The 18,814-nt window shown below is 39.0% G+C and overlaps 2 protein-coding genes across 4 annotated transcripts in view; one reads left to right on the plus strand and one right to left on the minus strand.

Annotated features, from left to right (window-relative positions):
- The window catches only part of LOC126092050 (uncharacterized), a 206,835-nt gene extending 193,401 nt beyond the window's left edge, over positions 1 to 13,434 (plus strand). For all 3 annotated transcript variants that reach the window (XM_049907455.1, XM_049907454.1, XM_049907457.1), the window contains exon 17: positions 11,692 to 13,434. In XM_049907455.1, the coding sequence (XP_049763412.1) occupies positions 11,692 to 11,807 (116 nt within the window). In that variant the 3' untranslated portion in view covers positions 11,808 to 13,434. The remainder of the gene's footprint in view (positions 1 to 11,691) is intronic.
- Positions 13,435 to 13,446: 12 nt separating this feature from the next.
- The window catches only part of LOC126092051 (tetratricopeptide repeat protein 12-like), a 128,104-nt gene continuing 122,736 nt past the window's right edge, over positions 13,447 to 18,814 (minus strand). Inside the window, exon 5 of the mRNA XM_049907458.1 lies at positions 13,447 to 13,712. Coding sequence (XP_049763415.1) covers positions 13,684 to 13,712 — 29 coding nt within the window. The 3' untranslated portion in view covers positions 13,447 to 13,683. The remainder of the gene's footprint in view (positions 13,713 to 18,814) is intronic.

The following is an 18,814-nucleotide window of genomic DNA, read 5'->3' on the forward strand; positions in this document are numbered from 1 at the left end:
GTCAGTGGCCTGAGTCTTTTATCATTGATCTGCCAATGCACTCCACCCCACAAAATGAAGGGCTCAGTCCATCTGCTTTACAGTGCATTTTCCCAGGGTTGTTGTTTCACTTCAAAGTCAGATTCACAAAGTCCATTGAGTCAAGCAGCAAATTGGATCCTTAAGGTCCATAAGCCATTTTAAAGCTGTGTGAACCATTAAATGTTCGAAGCACCTTACATATAAGTAACAACAGAAATGCATGATAACAGAAATCACATTGATCTCCTTTTTCGTGGTTATTCATGGTTATTTAGTTGCTTGCAAGCATAGGGTATCGGCTACTCTGTTCCATCTATTTCCTGGCTTAATGCACACTATAAGATAAGGAGTGATTGCTAGCATCACAAGATAATATGAATAGTTTCTGATTATCTGGGAAAGCAAGGACGGCACTAGTGGTGCCTGAACCACACAGAGGCTTCTTCGCAATCTGGAGTCCAGTGAAAGTTTATTATCTTTTTCAACAGATGTAGGAGGGATCCTGGCACTTCTGCAAATTTTGGCACTAACTTCCTGTAATAATTAGCTAAACACAAAAAAGACTGAAACACTGTTTCCATACCAGCAGTAGAAAAGTATTGCATGGCTTACACAAACCAGAGGTCTATTTACACACCACCCTGGGCAATATTATGGCCATCCTTACCAGTGATATGGTCCAAATAGTAAAATTCCTTCAATACAAAAGGACGCTTTTCCAGAAGTAAAAGGGGACTACAACTACTTGTCATCACAGATTTTTGACAAATTTATGGTATAAATAGGGCTTGGCCAGAAATAAGTGACAGAACTGGGAGCTTCAGATGGCCAAGTATTTAGAAAAAATGGTATTTTGGTATGAGTTGGGCAAATCATGAGCAATTTATGTTAGTGTAGCTTCCAGGCAGCAGTTGGCAGTGGAAAGAGTCCAGAACGGTACCACAGGTCATGGGTTTGAGGTACTATAAGGAAACCTTCTATCTTTTTATATGTTCAGTTTTTATTTTACTTACACTGCAAATAAACTGAAAAATGCACAGTATACCTTATTTTTTAATATAAGACAGTGGAAAATTTGTGCAAATAAATTTCAAAGAAGGGATGGAAAGGCATGCACATGCTATATATTACCCATTTTTACAATTACATGGTTGTTTTTAAGTTACTATAGAAAAAGAAACTTTGTTTACATTCATAAAAGGTTCTATCTCATCCCACAGTTTGGCAGCAAACCACTTGTAACGGATAATTTCACCAGATATTGGCTGGGATAGCTCATGATAAAAAATCGAATATATTTTGATGCAGTCTTCTCAGGATCTAGTTTCTTCTTCTCTCTTGATAAGATAAGAGCTGTTTTGAGTTTCATTATCAAAATATTGACCTGATAACAAAAAATTGAGTGTTCCTGCATAGGGACTCAATCCTGTGGCCATCAGACTACTCATCTATATGCTTTCTGCTGCACAACCACTGCCTGGAAACTGCACTAACATAAATGGCTTGTGACTTGCCCAACCCGTGCCAAAATACTATTTTTTCTTAACACATGGCCATCTGGAGCTGTCACTTTCATTTATGGTCAAGCTCTGCACATACCATAAATATGCACAAAATCAGTGGTGCTGAGTTGGAGAGGTCCTGTAGTTAGTGTCATTTGTGCTGGTCATAATCAACTTGAGATGTACAGTAATGTACCACAAGCTCTCGGATGTTCTTGCAAGACACTACACATTGGTTTGGTTTCAGGCCCCATAGCACTCCGTCTAACTAGTGCTGAAACGTAGCCAACACATTCTTCAATCCAAATGGCATTCAGTGGTATTGGCAGTGACTGGATGGAACGGTAACTGCAGTCTTAGGTCGAATCTCTGGTAATACCTCCAACTGATGGTACCCACTTCGCAAATCTATTTTTGTAAACTAATGCCATTACTCAAGATTCTCTAAAGTTTTGTGGTGTTTGGCATTTGGTCAGCATCCATGGCCATACCAGTAGCCGCAACAGAATGTGTAGGCCTTACTGCCATCTGAGCTTTTCGCAGTACAATTGCTATTGGTGCTGCTTCCTCCACCCCCTACCTCACTGCCCTTCCAAGGGATCTCTTTTATAGGCACATCTCAGAGCTGTTGATGTATATTCTCCCATCTCCTGTTGGAGCTGATGTGGAACTCATTACGGTTTCCTGTACACCAGGATTCATTCCCAGTGGGAATCCATGCTGCATTATCGTCATATTTGTCCATATCCCAGGAGTGTTAAATGAGCCTACATATTTCTGTAATAACTTTTCATCTCCTCCGTATCGTTTCATTGCAAATGTGATACCTTTCCTGAAGATAGTTCTGAATTAAAGTACTTTATATTGAAATCCCTATCCAACCCTTCATACTTCAGCTCTTGTTGTTTGGCTAGCAGTTCACCTCGTGATAGCTCCAGTTCCATTGACTGAATATTGAGTATACTGATGGGCATTAACTGTCTTTCAGCAACAACCAAAAAAGGTTGAGTAGCGGAAAAAAATTGTGTAGTTGCAAATTTTTGTACAGTAGTACGAGGGAGTTCATGAAAAACATACTAAAAATCCTGACAGGTGAGGTGTGAGTGTGGGGATGGGAGGGAGGGAATCTTTCCCAGTACAAAGTTAAGCCTAATTAAATCTCGTACAAAAAGAGCCTTTCCATTTTTTCTTTAAGTTAAATAGTTTCTGCATTGCTAGAGTTGAAAAAATTGTAGATTATTAAAAACAGTGTTTTAATGGCATAAAATTAATGTCTATTTTTAAAGGAAGTGGGTTAAGAATAAATATGAAATGTATGTTTGACGTCTAAGAGCAGTAGAGTCATATTAAGTGAGAAATTGTGTTCTGGGAGTGAAACAGGGTGGAGGATAATGGGATGGAGGGTACACACATGAAGGAAAGCAAGTCGTCAAATTGTGATCATGCACTACATCTTAGGTCTTCAAACTGAAGAGCAAGCAGACAATTCCTCGTTCAGTCTACCCCACTGTGTCACAAAAAACTACTACAGGGTATTTGACAAAGCTGTACCGATCCTTCTGCAGCTCGCATTGTAGATCACTTGCGACACAGTTCCCAAAAATGTCAGGTGATGTTTATTTTGCATGGTGTGTGCTGATATTAATGGAATACAGATATGAATTACTAATAATACTGACACAAGAAGCACATATGTACAGATTTTACATATATCTTCGCACTCTCTTCTACACTGCTAGAGGGGTCTTAGTCATCGTGAACGTCTGGTGTAGTGTTCATCTGGTATGGTAGTTTCTCCCACCATCATTTGCTGTCCAGTTCCCTTATGTAAGTAGACAAAATATTTTCATTGAACCCATGTTTATATAGTGGAGTTATTTTCAGTTCATTAACGGAATGCTTATTTACAGCCAATTAGTGAGATTTTGTGTAATTTCAAAGTGTGATGATGTTGGTGACCTATGTAGGAATGGGGTTGGATTGATAAACGTGGCACCTTCCTTGTAACTGTTTATCATTGAAAGTGTGTTATAAAGCCATGTAACAGTATTATAGTCACTTGGCAGTGAATTAATGAATGACAAGAAAGGTACCACACTTCTCTCAACATTAATTGTGTTACTGGTAGACTGCATAAATTTCTTCCATCAGAAACTGGTGGCACTTGTAGAGTGTGCTACATTGAGTGGTGTCACATACCAGACATCCACAGTAAATCTTGGGATATCTTATTAGCAGGAGGTTTGATGGAATGGGACTGATCATGCTCAAGCCTTGAAGAGTAATCTGCTGCAATGCATTGCTTACCTTATGTTGAAATATTTGAAGTATCATAACACCTAGATGATCTACTTTCTTTGAAGAGGGTGCCAGTATAAGCCTCTGGGCCTCTTTGAATGTTGAGATGATGCATCTGATACTCCTCTTGCTATTAAAAGTATTCCAGCTATTGTTAGTGGAGGCAGTGAAATCCACATTATAAAATTTATATTGACAACATGTTACACTTGGTGCAGGCTCTACAGTGTGGCAGACAGCTGACAGCTCCAGATGCTGAGCTTTTTTTACATAATAGCTCACTTAATAACTGAAAATAAATACTCATGTAATATACTGAAAATAGCTCCAATATAGAAACACAAGCTCAAAGAACTTATTTTGCCTACTCGCATAAGAGAGGTAGACAAGGGATACTAGAGTGGTTTAGTCTGTAGACTGAAAAGTGAGCAGTGCCCATTGTGGGAGTAGTTGTCTTTCCTAGAACAACATTACACCTACCATACATGATGGCTAAGAATCAGTTATCCCTCCAGTATTGTAGAACAGTGTACAGATATTAAAGGCCAAAATGTCGAGGTATGAAAGGGGAGTATAACTTTGTGAAATTCCATATTGTTGCTTCTTATGATAAAGTGGGGTAGAAAGAGTGGGGAGTCACTTACTCGCTCTTAAGTCTTACAAATGAAGGAAGTACATGACCACAACCTAGTGACTTTCCATCCTTCACGCTCATTTCTTCCTTCCACCCTCATCTTTTCTCCTTGTACTTCCCCAGATCAAAATTTATACCTTACTATGGCTCTAGTGCACTTTGATGTGGTACACACTTTAAAAATTTGTTTTAACCCACTTAAAAATAAACATTAATTTCATACTATTAAAAAACAATTTTTAATAATCTGACATATTTCCATCCCCTGCAATGTGGAAACTATTAGCCCCAGAGAAAAAATTAATAGGAATTTTTTTGTAGGAAATTTAATGAAGTGTAATTTTAAACTGGAAACACTTTCGCTTCAAGCTGCAGTTGAATTATTAAAAAGGGAGGGGGGACTCTAAATAACCCACCCCCACGCTCACACCCCACCAGTCAGAATTTTTTGTATGTTGTTCATGGAACTTCCTCCTATGACTGGACAAAAATTTGGTACTACACAAATTTTTCTCATAATTTTCCTTCATTGACTGGACTACTTGTCTAGGTCCTCATATTCTGCCAATTTTTTTATTATACACAAAGTATTAATTGGCACATCTGCGTTTACATCTGCTCAGACTAACTTCCTTGTACCTTCTGGTACCCTATCCCAAGCCACATTTCTATCAGTATTGGGCAGCCGAGCTCTACTATGTGCCATTCCAGATTGATTGTGGCAATATCTTTACTCACAAAATCCAGAAAAAGTGTGACAATGCAGCTACTGCCAACTCAACAAGTATTTCCACACAAGCCCGGAAGTATTTCCCTCCCACTCTGACCCTTCTCCACTTAGTCTACAATGAGACTGATTCAAATTCCTTATCCCAACTACACCCTGAGTTGCTACAGATACGTGTGATCGGTGCGAGACCTAATCCGCGGCCACCTTGTACCCGTGCTATCCTGCACTGCCTTTCCCGTTCCGAGAGTAAAATTCACTTATACCTCCCACACTGAGGTTTCCTACAGTCTTGTTGATTGTGACCAGTCTGACTACATCTATGCACTCCTTTCATATGTTTAGTCATCGCGTCTATTTCTCCTAAAGCTGTCACAATTGTCACAACTTCATTTAATGACTTTAGAAAATCTATCTGCATTTTACAGGACATACAACTGGCAAAACCTACAAGAATGCCTTTGACACACTCTGCTCTGTCTCTTGAAGAATGGCCATGTTGGCATTGTCAGTATGACCTCACTAGTATTAATAGTGAACTTCCTAATTCAGTCAACAAATCTTTCCTTGGACTCTCCTTGCCTCTGAGTTACACTATTGAGATGCTCATGATAATACCTAGAGGTACTTTTCTCCTGTATTGTTCCAACAGTCCTTCCTGCAAGTTCTGGAAGGGACAAGTATTTCCACAGTTTCTCATGGCACATCACATACGTCCTTGCATGTAATGTTAACTTCAACCAAGCTATACTCAATAATTGTTCATTGTTCCATTTCCCCTATCTTTGCACCCATAAGTAAATTACCTACAAAAGTCCAAATATTTTCCCCTATTTCTTATGAAAAAGTAATCGCTAAAGAGGCTGTGGTAGCATCTAGGACATATATGGACATTCTAGGAGGTGACTGTTTCTTTCTCTCCGCCTGTAACTTTTAAACTTTAGTTTGTAATTTTGCGTTATCAGCTCGCATTTGAACAATTCTGATCAAACAAGTGTTGAATTGCTTCTTCAGTTGACGCCTTTAGACCAATACCATTTTGATTGCCATCTATCACTACAGGAAGAAAAAAAATTACAAGTGTAGAAAAGATAATGCTTAAAGTCAGCACTTACTTGTATCCCTCCGCTAAACACCACCGCTGAACTGCTGCTGCCATTGCTTCCCCTTGTTGATGTGGATCTCGGACATCCATTGTAGCCTCCACCATTACTTTTTACACCTAATATAGGGGTGCTGGGTTCTCTGGTGGAGGTGGGTGGTCAGCAGAAGTCACAGACAGCTCAAAGATAGGTCAATTGTTTGTTTATACAGAAGACTTGTGGGCTTCTAGTCCACAGTTCACGATGTGTGTATGAGACATCAGCACCCGCTAAACGCAACTTGGCTTGGATGAAGGCTGCCTTGCTAGGCTGTAAGCAAGGTGGGCTGCCTCAGCATATGGCGAATGTCCAGTGGTTGGAAACCCAGGCAAGCAGTCTTATCCAGCTGGTGGTTGAAGAATGGCAGCCTCATGGTAGAAGCCCCCAGTACAGGGGATGCCAGTTCGAAAACTCACCGACTGAATGTCCCAGCTTGGCTAGGTGGCTAGTATTTATACAAGAGAGGGTGGGCTTACTGAGCAGGTCATCAAAAGTGTCACATACACCACATGCCGAAATGCTGCCAAAGCATACCTGGCTATGGCAAAACTGTTACTGTCATTGACCAAACTGGATGCTGGTGTACTGAGACAGCAGCGTGTTGAAATGAAATGCTGCTCCAGCTGGTTATGGCAACAAGCCGTTGCCTTGGCTTGTACTGCTATGTCACACTTCCATCTGACATTGTGAGGAGGGCAACAGTATGTTGCATGATAGTCTACATGTATCCTGCAGTCCTCAACAAACATCAGAGGTGTAAGTCCTTGCAGGATGTAATGGTACACAATGTGTGGAATTACTCATATGTATTGCTGCTGGATACACTCTTGTACAGCATTTCTCAAACTGTGTTCTGCGGGAAGTGAATAAGTGCTCCACAAAAAACTATTAATAGCATGGCAGGTTTGTTGTTCTTTTTATGATATTAATTACTTTTTAAAGTTCATTATGATTTCTGTGTTAGCAGTTATAACTTAAAATTAATAACTGAGTAAAACAAGTTTTGAGAATATTATGAAATTGTTACTTGCTATATAATGGAGATGTTGATTCACAGATAGGTACAACAAAAAGACTGCCAAACAAGTAAGCTTTCGGCCAATGGCCTACTTCTGCCTTAGGCAAAACACATGCACAACTCAAACACACATGACCACTGTCTATAGCTGTCAAGGACAGACAAAGGGACTTGAAGACCATTTGCAGCCATTCATATACTTTATGTTCCCAAATAACAACAGAATTTATGTGGATAACAATGAGCCATGTCACCACGCCACAATTGTTCATGATTGGTATTAAGATTTGGCCACCCAGGTCACCATACTTGAACCCCATCAAACATGTATGAGACATAATCAAGAGGTCAATTCATGCACAAAATCCTGCACTGGCAACTCTTTCGCAGTTATGGATGGCTGTAGAGGTAGCATGGGTCAGTATCTCTGCAGAGAACTTCCAGTGACTTGTTGAGTCATGCCCCATCAAGTAGCTGCATTGCACTGGGCAAAAGGAGGTCTGAGGTAATATTAGGAGGTATCCCATGACTTTTGTCTCCTCAGTGTATATTGTACCCAAGTCACTGATCCAGGTTATCTTCTACATGTTTTCCTTCAGTCAAGGGATGGTTCTCTGAAAGCTGGCACTGGTTTCCTGCCTCAGCCATGCTCTGTGTCTGAGTAATTTCTGTTCTTCTTTTTATTTATTATTTGGGTGATAAAAATCTCACTGTAATTCTTTCTCTGTCATTTCAGTTAACTCTGTTCCCTGTGTGGCAGAAAAAACTCCACCCTGCACATCAAACAGTAACAAAAGGATACTTAATAAAAGTTTTCTAAGTTAATGAGAATTATCTGCTGCCCACTTCTGAGAGTTTTGTTTGTTTTAGAGTGCCCCCATATGGATAAAATGTGGTTTGTTGCAAGACAATTCCACATCTGCATAAGGGAGTATTGCTCTTACTCAGAAAAAGCTCATCAGGTTTGCCACTAGCACCCACTTAGTTCTGTACTAACATTTTTGGAGTGCATCTTGAGGCCCTTGTGCAGCATTACTATCACATTTCATTGGAAATTCCAAGGGTAGTAGCATTAGAAGACCCTGGAAATCATTTTATTTGTGCCCCTACCATCTGGACTCTTCATATAACCAGTGGCTTTCATTGTAATGACTCCTCTTCTAAACCAGCAACAAGAATGTTTTACTGTTAAGAACAAGAGAGGTAGGCCAGTACTGAGATGCGTCCAAGTATAAAAATCCAATACGTTTATAATCAGTACACTTTGTTCAATATTTATCCAGTGAGCAGTTTCATGTCTGTAATGGAACTGTGGATGGACTGAAAAAAAAAATTACAGTTGCAGTAATCTATTTACTGGTCTCAAAAAGTTTATAGCCACAAATCTCTTAGATTTCAGAGTAGACGGAAGTCAGAAAGTGCCAAATTGGATGAATGTTCATCAGTTTCCTATTGCCAAGGCACCATTGTGGTCAGGTACAATGAAAGAGCAACTGAAACAGTTTTACCAAGAACCTTACCAATGTTCAATGTGAGCATTATTTGTCACATCAAGTCTATAGCAGAGTTCTTCCCAAACGTTGAGAAGTGTGTCTTCAGTGACTGTAGCAACAGCTGCTTCAATCCAGTTTCTTAATTCAGGAAGATCTACTGGTAGCGGAGACACGTACACACAATCCTTGATGATGCACCATAGGAAGAAATCACATGGCGTTAGGTTGGGTGAACGTGGAGGCCATGCAAAGCAAGCCCTGTCATTGGGCCCCTTGCGGCCTATCCAGCACTTGGATACAGTGAAGTTCAACCAATCGCGTTACTTCGCTATGCCAGGGAACATTTATAAGGTTCTTGGTAAAACTGTTTGAGTTGCTCTTTCATTTGACATATCATTTATAACTGTAAGTTTAATGAATCAATATTATAAAACACCCTGTATACTTTTCATCTTTACCAAAGTATCTTCTCACATATTGTATGCCAAGTTACTCCAGGAAACTTGCTGGATATTTACTAATTAATGGTTACCTGGCAAAGAATAAGACAATAAAAACAACTTTTTCTAATAAGAAAACACCACTTTTGCGTTTTTTGGTTCTGGAACCACTGGTGTGCTTCATTATGTCTTTCTGTAAATATATCATCCAGGTTGTTAGCTATTGAAAAAGAGGACTTTTGCATGAATTTTTGTTGGTGATTAACTGTGTATAACAAAGTATTTTGTGATAATGCATTGTTAAGCTCCTACCATTATCAAGAAGAGAGAGACAACACAACTCTTCGAAAAAAACTACATAAATAGAACTCTTCTTCAAATTGAGCTGATACTTCACCTTAGTTATTTTGCAACATTTATCAACATTTCTTTGATATCAAAACAATCTCTGAAAGGGCACGGCCGACTTTCTTCCCCATCCTTCCCGAATCCGATGAGACCGATGACCTCGCTGTCTGGTCTCGTTCCCCAAACATCCCAACCCAACCCAAAACAATCTTTGTGCCTAGTGAAAAAAAATTTTCCTATCCTCAAATGATTAGATAAGTTCATGAGATAAAATTTCTGTTAATATACTCTACCCATCCTTGCTTTGAGTTGGGTTAAAAATATTACAAAATTCTTAATTTATTTCAGTGTTTCAGTAATACTGTCAAAGCATATTTTGTCATTTATTCACATTCAGTCCCAACATCTCGAAGTAAAAAACTTATTATTACTGTGAACTTCATCTGTATTATATTCTTGCATAACTGTACATGTTTAATAAATTTTATTGAAGTCTGTGTCAGATATGTTGCATACAATCGATGTTTTAGCGAAACACAGTCTGTTGTTGAAAATTGCCAACAAAGATGCCAAGAAACAAAACTGCTATCCTTCCTTGCAGATCTACATCAGACTTTCTCTGTGTTTATTTATTTATTTTTTTTTAACTGAAATAGCTGTTTCTTGCTGCAGTCTATATTTATTTTTGTTCCACATTTGTTTTGCCTTTTACATGCAGGCATCTTCAGTAGTTTAATCTGGGATAATACAATTTTGTGTTTGTATGCAAGACTTTTAGATTGCAACGCATAGTCATAAAGTAAGTTTACTGTGACCGTAACGGATTGTGGTTTTTTGAGGGTTCACAACACTGATTGGTAGAGGAGGAACCCAGATCAGAGTGAGCATCGCAGGAACATGATAGTACGTAAATCCCTATTGTAGTGTCCTGCTGTGTGAAGGATGCCTGTAAGAAATCCCTCCCAAGTGTGAGCCACATGCTATTATCTGCATCCTACTTGTGAAAGGAATAACACCTACCAAAATATCTTTGTAAATCAAAGTGGTCTATCTTTTTGCGAATCAAAATGGTTTACAGCTAAGGTGTTACAAACAGAACAAGTATGTTTAAGTGGTGTAGAGAATTTAGTGCAGGCAGAAGGATTTGTAAAGACTGTTAGTTGACAGTGGATGAAATATCTCTTACAAGACACTCACAGAAACACTGGGACACAGGAAACTGTACACAAGAGAAGTCCCAAAACAGCTGACAGAGTGGCACAAGAAAAATTGGTTCAGTAATGCCTGTGAGTTTCCTGGACAATTTGAACTGGAAGGTGAAGATTTTCTGAGCACTATTGTGTCGAGATGAAATGTGGATGGTTCCATACATGCCTGAGACAAAAGACAATCATCACAGTGGTGTCATACCAGCTCATCAACCAAAAAGATTCAAAACCAAAATTTTGGACAAAATTATCACAGCTTCTTTGTTTTTGGACCAAATAGGCATCATTTTGGTCAAATTTCTGCCTCAGTGGGAGACCACCAATGCACAATAATATTTGAGACCCTAAAAAAACTCAAAAAGAGCATTCAGAATAAAAGAAGGAGAATGCTGACGAGAGGAGTGTGCTTGTTGCATGACAGTGCTGGTCCTTGTACAGCTGTAGCTGCCAACTTGCACTTTGACTCATTTAGTTGGGATGTTTTGAGCCACCTCCGCATTCCCCTGACTTGACACCTTGAGATTATCATCTTTTCACCTCCCTGAAGGAGCTGGTGGGAGAGTTGTTTGAGGAGGCCATAAAGAAGCTTGTGCTATGGCTCACCACATACATTGAACAGTATGGTGATTACGTGGAAAAATTGTCAATAAGTGTATCAAAAATATCCTTTAATGTTTCTTCAAACACACTTTTTCTTTAAAAAAAATCTAGGACACTTATGAGAGGCAGAGAAAAACACTTCTGGCTTTCAGTTTAAAGAAAATATGAGTGTTCCCTGTCAGTGGTGGCTTGCATATAATGATGTGTACTGTAGTTTCATTTTAATGCATTCCATTAGCTCTTTTGTTTCTTTCTTCCAGGTGTCTCTCTTGAATTGGGTATTCCAAAGATGATGCTATCAGAAGAAAGTCCTAAACCAAATATTGAACAGTTGATTCTGGAACTAGACTCATCAGTGGATCAAGATTGGCCTTAGTGTTGGCAAGGCATTGTTTAATCTATTAATTTCAGGGTTACGGCTGTGTTCCAAGTATTACAGATTATTGTTAAAAAAAGTGAATTTTGGAATGTTATGGTAAATGAGTACATATAAACTTGTTATTACATTTCATGCTGAGTTTTACATGTTTTCTCATTTAGTTTGTAGCATTTTTGTGTAGTGTTGACATATAGTTTTACTGAGGCTTAAACTTAAAAGTACTGATAGTGGTCAGAACCACAAAGTATGGATGTGTAATTTTTATCTGAAAGTATGACTGGTTGGTTCACTTTTTTAATTAAATATTGTAGAATATTTCTTCAGATTGGTGAGTGTAATAGATGACGTTTTATAATGTGATTGTCAAATGTGGGTGTTAAGAGGCATACTCTGTAATGCTGTTAGATAATTTTAGAAGTGCCTCTAGTCCCTGTATGTATTATTTTTTAATCCTGAATGGCAGAGTCATGGCCTCTGCTCATTTATGGTGTTACTGTGTGACTGAAAGAGATCTCTCTCAATATTTATGTAAAGGCTGGCATTCTGCCTTACTGCCTGTCCAGGAGCGCTGCTGGCATCAGTGTGTTTAATATTTGTATAAATTTATTGACATATTTGTGCCAGGAACTACATAAAACTGTTTTCAAGAAACTGGTGTAGTGTGTTGCTGTCAGTGTCTGGGCATGTATTTCAGTAATTGTTGACAAGGGACAGTTAATTAAATGCTAAAAGCTTAGAAGAATATTCCACAGTACTTCAAAACATTGGAATGTATGTGCACATCTAAGAATTGATATAGAGAGAAAGATTAATTTGCTAGTGAAATTGTATGCACAGAATGTGAAATTGTAAAGGTAAGGTAGTGTGTGTCTGTAGTTCGTTATTTTCTTTTGTTTAAAGCCATCAAGAAAAAGTAATTGAATGGAGAAATAATGAGTATTGCATGCTAAAGAAGCTGCCACAACAAGTTTCTTCAGCTTATTTTCCACACTTCTCTAAAAATATAATACATTGAAGTATCTCCTTTAGGAGGAAAATATTTATTCTAAATGTCAGTTAATATTTATTCAAGAAACTTTTAATTGAAAGTTTCTCTAATTACAGCACTGTTACAGATTGTCATACTGAATGTCGATCAGATCTTCAAAAATGTGTGGCAGTGTGCATTTACCAGTTAACAGCTTCCTGGCAAACAGTTTTCATAATACATGCTAGTATGATCTTAATGAGCTCTGACCAGTGCTGGCCAAATGTACAGTTATTTTGTTCACGCTGGAAAGTTGTAAATATAAACTGTGCGCTTATATGAGTAGTGCTCCATACTGTCCATAAGGGAGCCATTTGACATTTCACAAGACCAAAGAACTAATGAAGTGTTTCATGTGGCTGTTTAATCATGCAGCATCTACAGTTGTTCCGTATGAGACTGCAGAATAGCTGAATATCTGTAAAGAGTACCTGTTAATTATCTTGACTTTTTGTTATTTTCTTTTTCAAAATTACAAGTTTTACTACTGTTTGTATTATATATATAGCAGATGTGTCTTGCTCAGAGATGACAAGATCTTTGTTCTCTCTGAAGCTTTTTAATGTTTTATAAAAAAATAAAATAACATTACATGTATTTTCTTAGCATTTTACTTACTCCCATTACAACAATTATAAATCATTTCATTAATAGTTTGTGTTTACCAATTATATATTAAATAATGTGATGGTTTAAGTTTCAGTAATAACTTACATTGTTAAAATAAGTTAAAAGCTCCAAGTGTTGTCCAGTGAGATGTTCATGATACATTAAGCTCTGGCTTAATTTACTGCTCTTGTATTTTATTTTTCACTATGTTCCCTTTATTTTTTGGAAGTCCTATGTTTACTGTTCATTCCATGACTCCATATATTCTGAAACAAGCAATATTCAATGTGAAGAACAAACAGATCTGCTGTGTGCATTCTATGTCATTATTGTGGTACAAAATCAGTTACAATGGTAAACTGTAACACTCTCCAATTTCATCTATGATGGGAATAAAAATGAATATGCTTCCCTGAGGCAGATAGAATCAAGCAAGGGACTGCATGATAAGTACTGCCCTGGAAAATAGCTAGCTCATTGTGATTTTCAAGTAGTTTTCCACACAAACTTAATGTAGCATGTAGCTATTTACCCTTCACCACAAATACAGAATTGTATTATCTGTAATCAGGAGCAACCACTCAATTGTCACTGATTGGTTAATGACACATACACAAAAACAAAAGAGCTCAGAGATTAACTTCGAAGGGGGAGGGGGAGAATCCAAATGGTATGGATACTGAAACTGCTATAGAAGTCTTCATTTCTGTGGTGTGCAGCATATTCAGAAACCTGGATAGTAGAATTCATAGTTAGTCACAGCTTGGTTATACCCGGGGTAGACAGCTGGTTTTTGTTGTTCCCACATAGGAGTGTAGAAATGAAAATTCTGTTTTTCTTAATTTTATGGGAGAAAGAAAGAGCTCTTTCATATACACTCAATGAAACCCATTTGTGTGATCAGCTGCTGCATTTTGATTTTGATTGCAATTTCTAAGAATAAAAAGGTAGTTTTTATTATGCATGTTTCTGTACTACATGGATAACATGTTTTTTTGGGTGGGAGGGGAGGGAGGAAGTTATACTTAAAAAAGGAATGCCTAATATGATGAAAAGGATAGTTGCTATCACCATGTAGCAGAGATGGTGAGTCACAGATAGGCACAACAATAAGACTGTCAGAAAATGAGCTTTCGGCCAACAAGGCCCTCTTCGAAATTAGACAAAACACACACAAATGCAACTCACACATGATCACAATCTCTGGCAGACAGTGAGCAGCAGCTCATGATGGGAGAGGCAAATGAATGGTGAGGGTGGGGAGGAGGCTGGAGCGGGCAGGGGGAGGGATGGCAGGGTAGGGCTACGGGATGGTAATATACTGCTTGTGGGAGTGTACAGGGATGAGATGGAGAGAAGACAGAGCAGCTAGGTGCAGTCGGGTGGTTAGATGGAGGGTGGTTTGGAAGGGGGATAGTGGAAAAGGAGAGAAGTAAAAAGACTGAGGGAACATTGGTGGAATAGAGGGCCATGTACTGCTGGAATGGAAACAGGGAAGGGGCTAGATGGGTAAGGACAATGACTAATGAAGGTTGAGGGCTTCGGGAATGTAGGATATATTGCAGGGAGTGTTCCCACCTGCGCAATTCAAAAAAGCTGGTGGTGGTGGGAAGGATCCAGATGGCATAGGCTGTGAAGCAGTCACTGAAATTAAGAACGTAGTGTTTTGACAGTGTGCTCAGCAATAAGGTGGTTCAGATGTATCTTGACAGCAGTTTGTGAATGGTCATTCATACAGACAGACAGCTTTTTCATTGTCATGCCCACATAGAATTGGGAGTGGTGTATCAATTGTGGAAGAGAGGATTTTGAAGGATACCATGCACAATAAGTAAAGGATATAGAAAAAAATTTCTACACAGAGCATGCGAAAGAACTTTCCCCCTTCTGACAGCCGTGTACCGCAAGTCTCTAGAGGAACGGAAGGTTCCAAATGATTGGAAAAGAGCACAGTCTTCAAGAAGGGTCATCGAGCAGATGCGCAAAACTATAGACCTATACCTGTGGCATTGATCTGCTGTAGAATTTTAGAACATGTTTTTTGCTCGCGTATCATGTCATTTCTGGAAACCCAGAATCTACTTTGTAGGAATCAACATGGATTCCAGAAACAGCGATCGTGTGAGAACCAACTCGCTTTATTTGTTCATGAGACCCAGAAAATATCAGATACAGGCTCCCAGGTAGATTCCATTTTCCTTCACTTCCAGAAGGCATTCGATACAGTTCCGCACTGTCGCCAGATAAACAAAGTAAGAGCCTACGGAATATCAGACCAGCTGTGTGGCTGGATTGAAGAGTTTTTAGCAAACAGAACACAGCATGTTGTTCTCAATGGAGAGACGTTAAAGTTACCTCTGGCGTGCCACAGGGGAGTGTTATGGGACCATTGCTTTTCACAATATATATAAATGACCTAGTAGAAAGTGTCGGAAGTTCCATGCGGCTTTTCGCGGATGATGCTGTAGTATACAGAGAAGTTGCAACATTAGAAAATTGCAGCGAAATGCAGGAAGATCTGCAGCGGATAGGCACTTGGTGCAGGGAGTGGCAACTGAGCCTTAACTTAGACAAATGTAATGTATTGCGAATACATAGAAAGAAGGATCGTTTATTGTATGATTATATGATAGCGGAACAAACACTGGTAGCAGTTACTTATGTAAAATATCTGGAAGTATGCGTGCAGAACTATTTGAAGTGGAATGATCATATAAAATTAATTGTTAGTAAGGCGGGTGCCAGGTTGAGATTCATTGGGAGATTCCTTAGAAAATGTAGTCCATCAACAAAGGAGTTGGCTTACAAAACACTCGTTCGACCTGTACTTGAGTATTGCTCATCAGTGTGGGATCCGTACCAGGTCGGGTTGACAGAGGAGATAGAGAAGATCCAAAGAAGAGCAGCGTGTTTCGTCGCAGGGTTATTTTGTAAGCGTGATAGCGTTATGGAGATGTTTAGCAAACTCAAGTGGCAGACTCTGCCAGAGAGACGCTCTGCATCGTGGTGTCCAGGTTTCGAGAGGGTGCGTTTCTCAATGAGGTGTCGAATATAGTGCTTCCCCCTACTTATACCTCCCGAGGAGATCACGAACGTAAAATTAAGACGGATTCGAGCGCACACGGAGACTTTCTGGCAGTCGTTCTTCCCGCGAACCATATGTGACTGGAACAGGAAAGGGAGGTAATGACAGTGACACATAAAGTGCCCTCCGCCCCACACCGATGGGTGGCTTGCGGAGTAGAATTGTTGATGTAGATGTAGATTCAGTAATTATCTATGCCCTCCCACTCGCCTCAGTACAACTTAGTTTTCCACCTCATTCACATATCACAAGCCCTATTGTCCACATTTCAGCACCACAAAGGAGGTTGCTACGTGCAAACACTTTATCCTTGGATCTTTTTTCATATTGTTATGCATAACTCTCATTGTCTTCCAAAATGCTTCTGTCACCACGGCTATCAATGTTTTAATTTCTGTGCTGTGCTTCCAATAGCCCTTATCTTTCATTCAAAGCTAGAAGGACCATGTGCCTGTAAACCCCAGACACCGTAATGGAAGGTAGGAGATGAGTTACTGGTGGAAGTAAAGCTGTGAGGATGTGTTGTGGTCGTGCTTGCTCACGAAAGGCAAAGATCCTGAGATTTTTAGTCTTGGTGTGCCACACAGTTTTAATCTGTCATGAAGTTTCACCATACTCTTCTTCCTCCAATTTTGGCACCCTTTGCCTCTAGTGGGGAGCAAGCAATATAAGGCAATGAGAACCAAAAGGAGACTGTAGGGTGTATGTATGCTGCTGCCATCTGTTGAGCCGGCCGGAGTGGCCGAGCGGTTCTAGGCGCTACAGTCTAGAACCGCGCAACCGCTACGGTCGAAGGTTCGAATCGTGCCTCGGGCATGGATGTGTGTGATGTCCTTAGGTTAATTAGGTTTAAGTAGTTCTAAGTTCTAGGGGATTCATGACTTCAGAAGTTAAGTCCCATAGTGTTCAGAGCCATTTTGCCATCTGTTGATCTTATGGTGAACCAGTTTTATCTACATCTGTAAATTTAAATTGTTCCACAACGATTTCTCAGATATTAATTTCCATATGAACCCAAAAGCACAAAGCATAATTTTGTTTCTCTGCACTGCTCCATTGTTACCTAGGGTAACCAACATAATTTGATGTCTACGTCATGTACATAGTATTAGTACTTTATAATCGGAGGATCACTGGACCATGAAGTGTTGGAATAGGCCATAATTGTGTACTAACACATTTACTATCTGTTCTGTATGTTCTGATTCAAATTAATTACAAACTTGACAGATGTCAAGAGACGCTATTGTCACTAACCTATATATGGAAATTTTGTGAATTAACATTAATCCAGCCATACATTACAAGAGAGAGAGAGAGAGAGAGAGAGAGAGAGAGTATTTTCCACATCTCCTCCTCAACCACTGGACTGATTTCAACTAAACTGGGTACACATATCCCTTACTCTCAGGCAACAGTCGCTGTGGAGAGTAAGGACCACTACGTATCATAGTTCAGGGATTATGATATCAACAGAGATGCATGAAAAACTGCCATGTTGCACATGATGTTTATAAATTCATTACTTCTTTTCTACTAACTCTTTTCACAACATATTTCGCCAACAGTATCCACATATTTCGCTGAATGTACCTACACAAACATATCACTGCCATTGTATGACACATGGTTCAAGAAATATGACATCATAAACACCAAGATATGAAAAAATGTGTTATGCGTGAAGCTTTATTAAATGTATTCCTAGCTACTGAATCGCATCTACAGTCGAGCCTACTTCAGGAAATTCGTGATATCTGGCAATGCTTTTGATGGCTTTCAATTGCAAAGCACAAACAGATGTAGGCAAAAACAATAGCTGTCTATAGAACCAAGGTGGTGGTAACATAATGACATTTACAAAATTATGTTGTAGACACTTAAAGCAGCTTTGCTCAGTGTACAGAAACTGTCCGGGATCATGTGTTTTAATTTATACATTATGCAAATTTTTTGTACGATTGATCATAATTTCAAAGGTGTTTTCACTAATACATGGAAATGAAATTTTTTTTTTTGGTTCTTCACTACAAACACAGTTCTTTTTTTTTTTTCCTAATAGAAAATTGGCAACATGAATACTTGGACAATGTCCAGTTGTCGGTTAGTAATAAATATAATCCTCAATATTAATTAAAATAATGCACCCACTTTATGGTATGATATATTTTTTCACAGGAAATACAGGATGTTGAAATCCGAGACCAGTCTATTCTCCTCCAAACTTTGTGTCTGTTCTTTGGGCCCATATGGTTCTCAGTGTCGCATATATACTCTCGAAGT

Source organism: Schistocerca cancellata, chromosome 7, assembly GCF_023864275.1.
Source record: "Schistocerca cancellata isolate TAMUIC-IGC-003103 chromosome 7, iqSchCanc2.1, whole genome shotgun sequence".
NCBI lineage: Eukaryota > Metazoa > Arthropoda > Insecta > Orthoptera > Acrididae > Schistocerca > Schistocerca cancellata.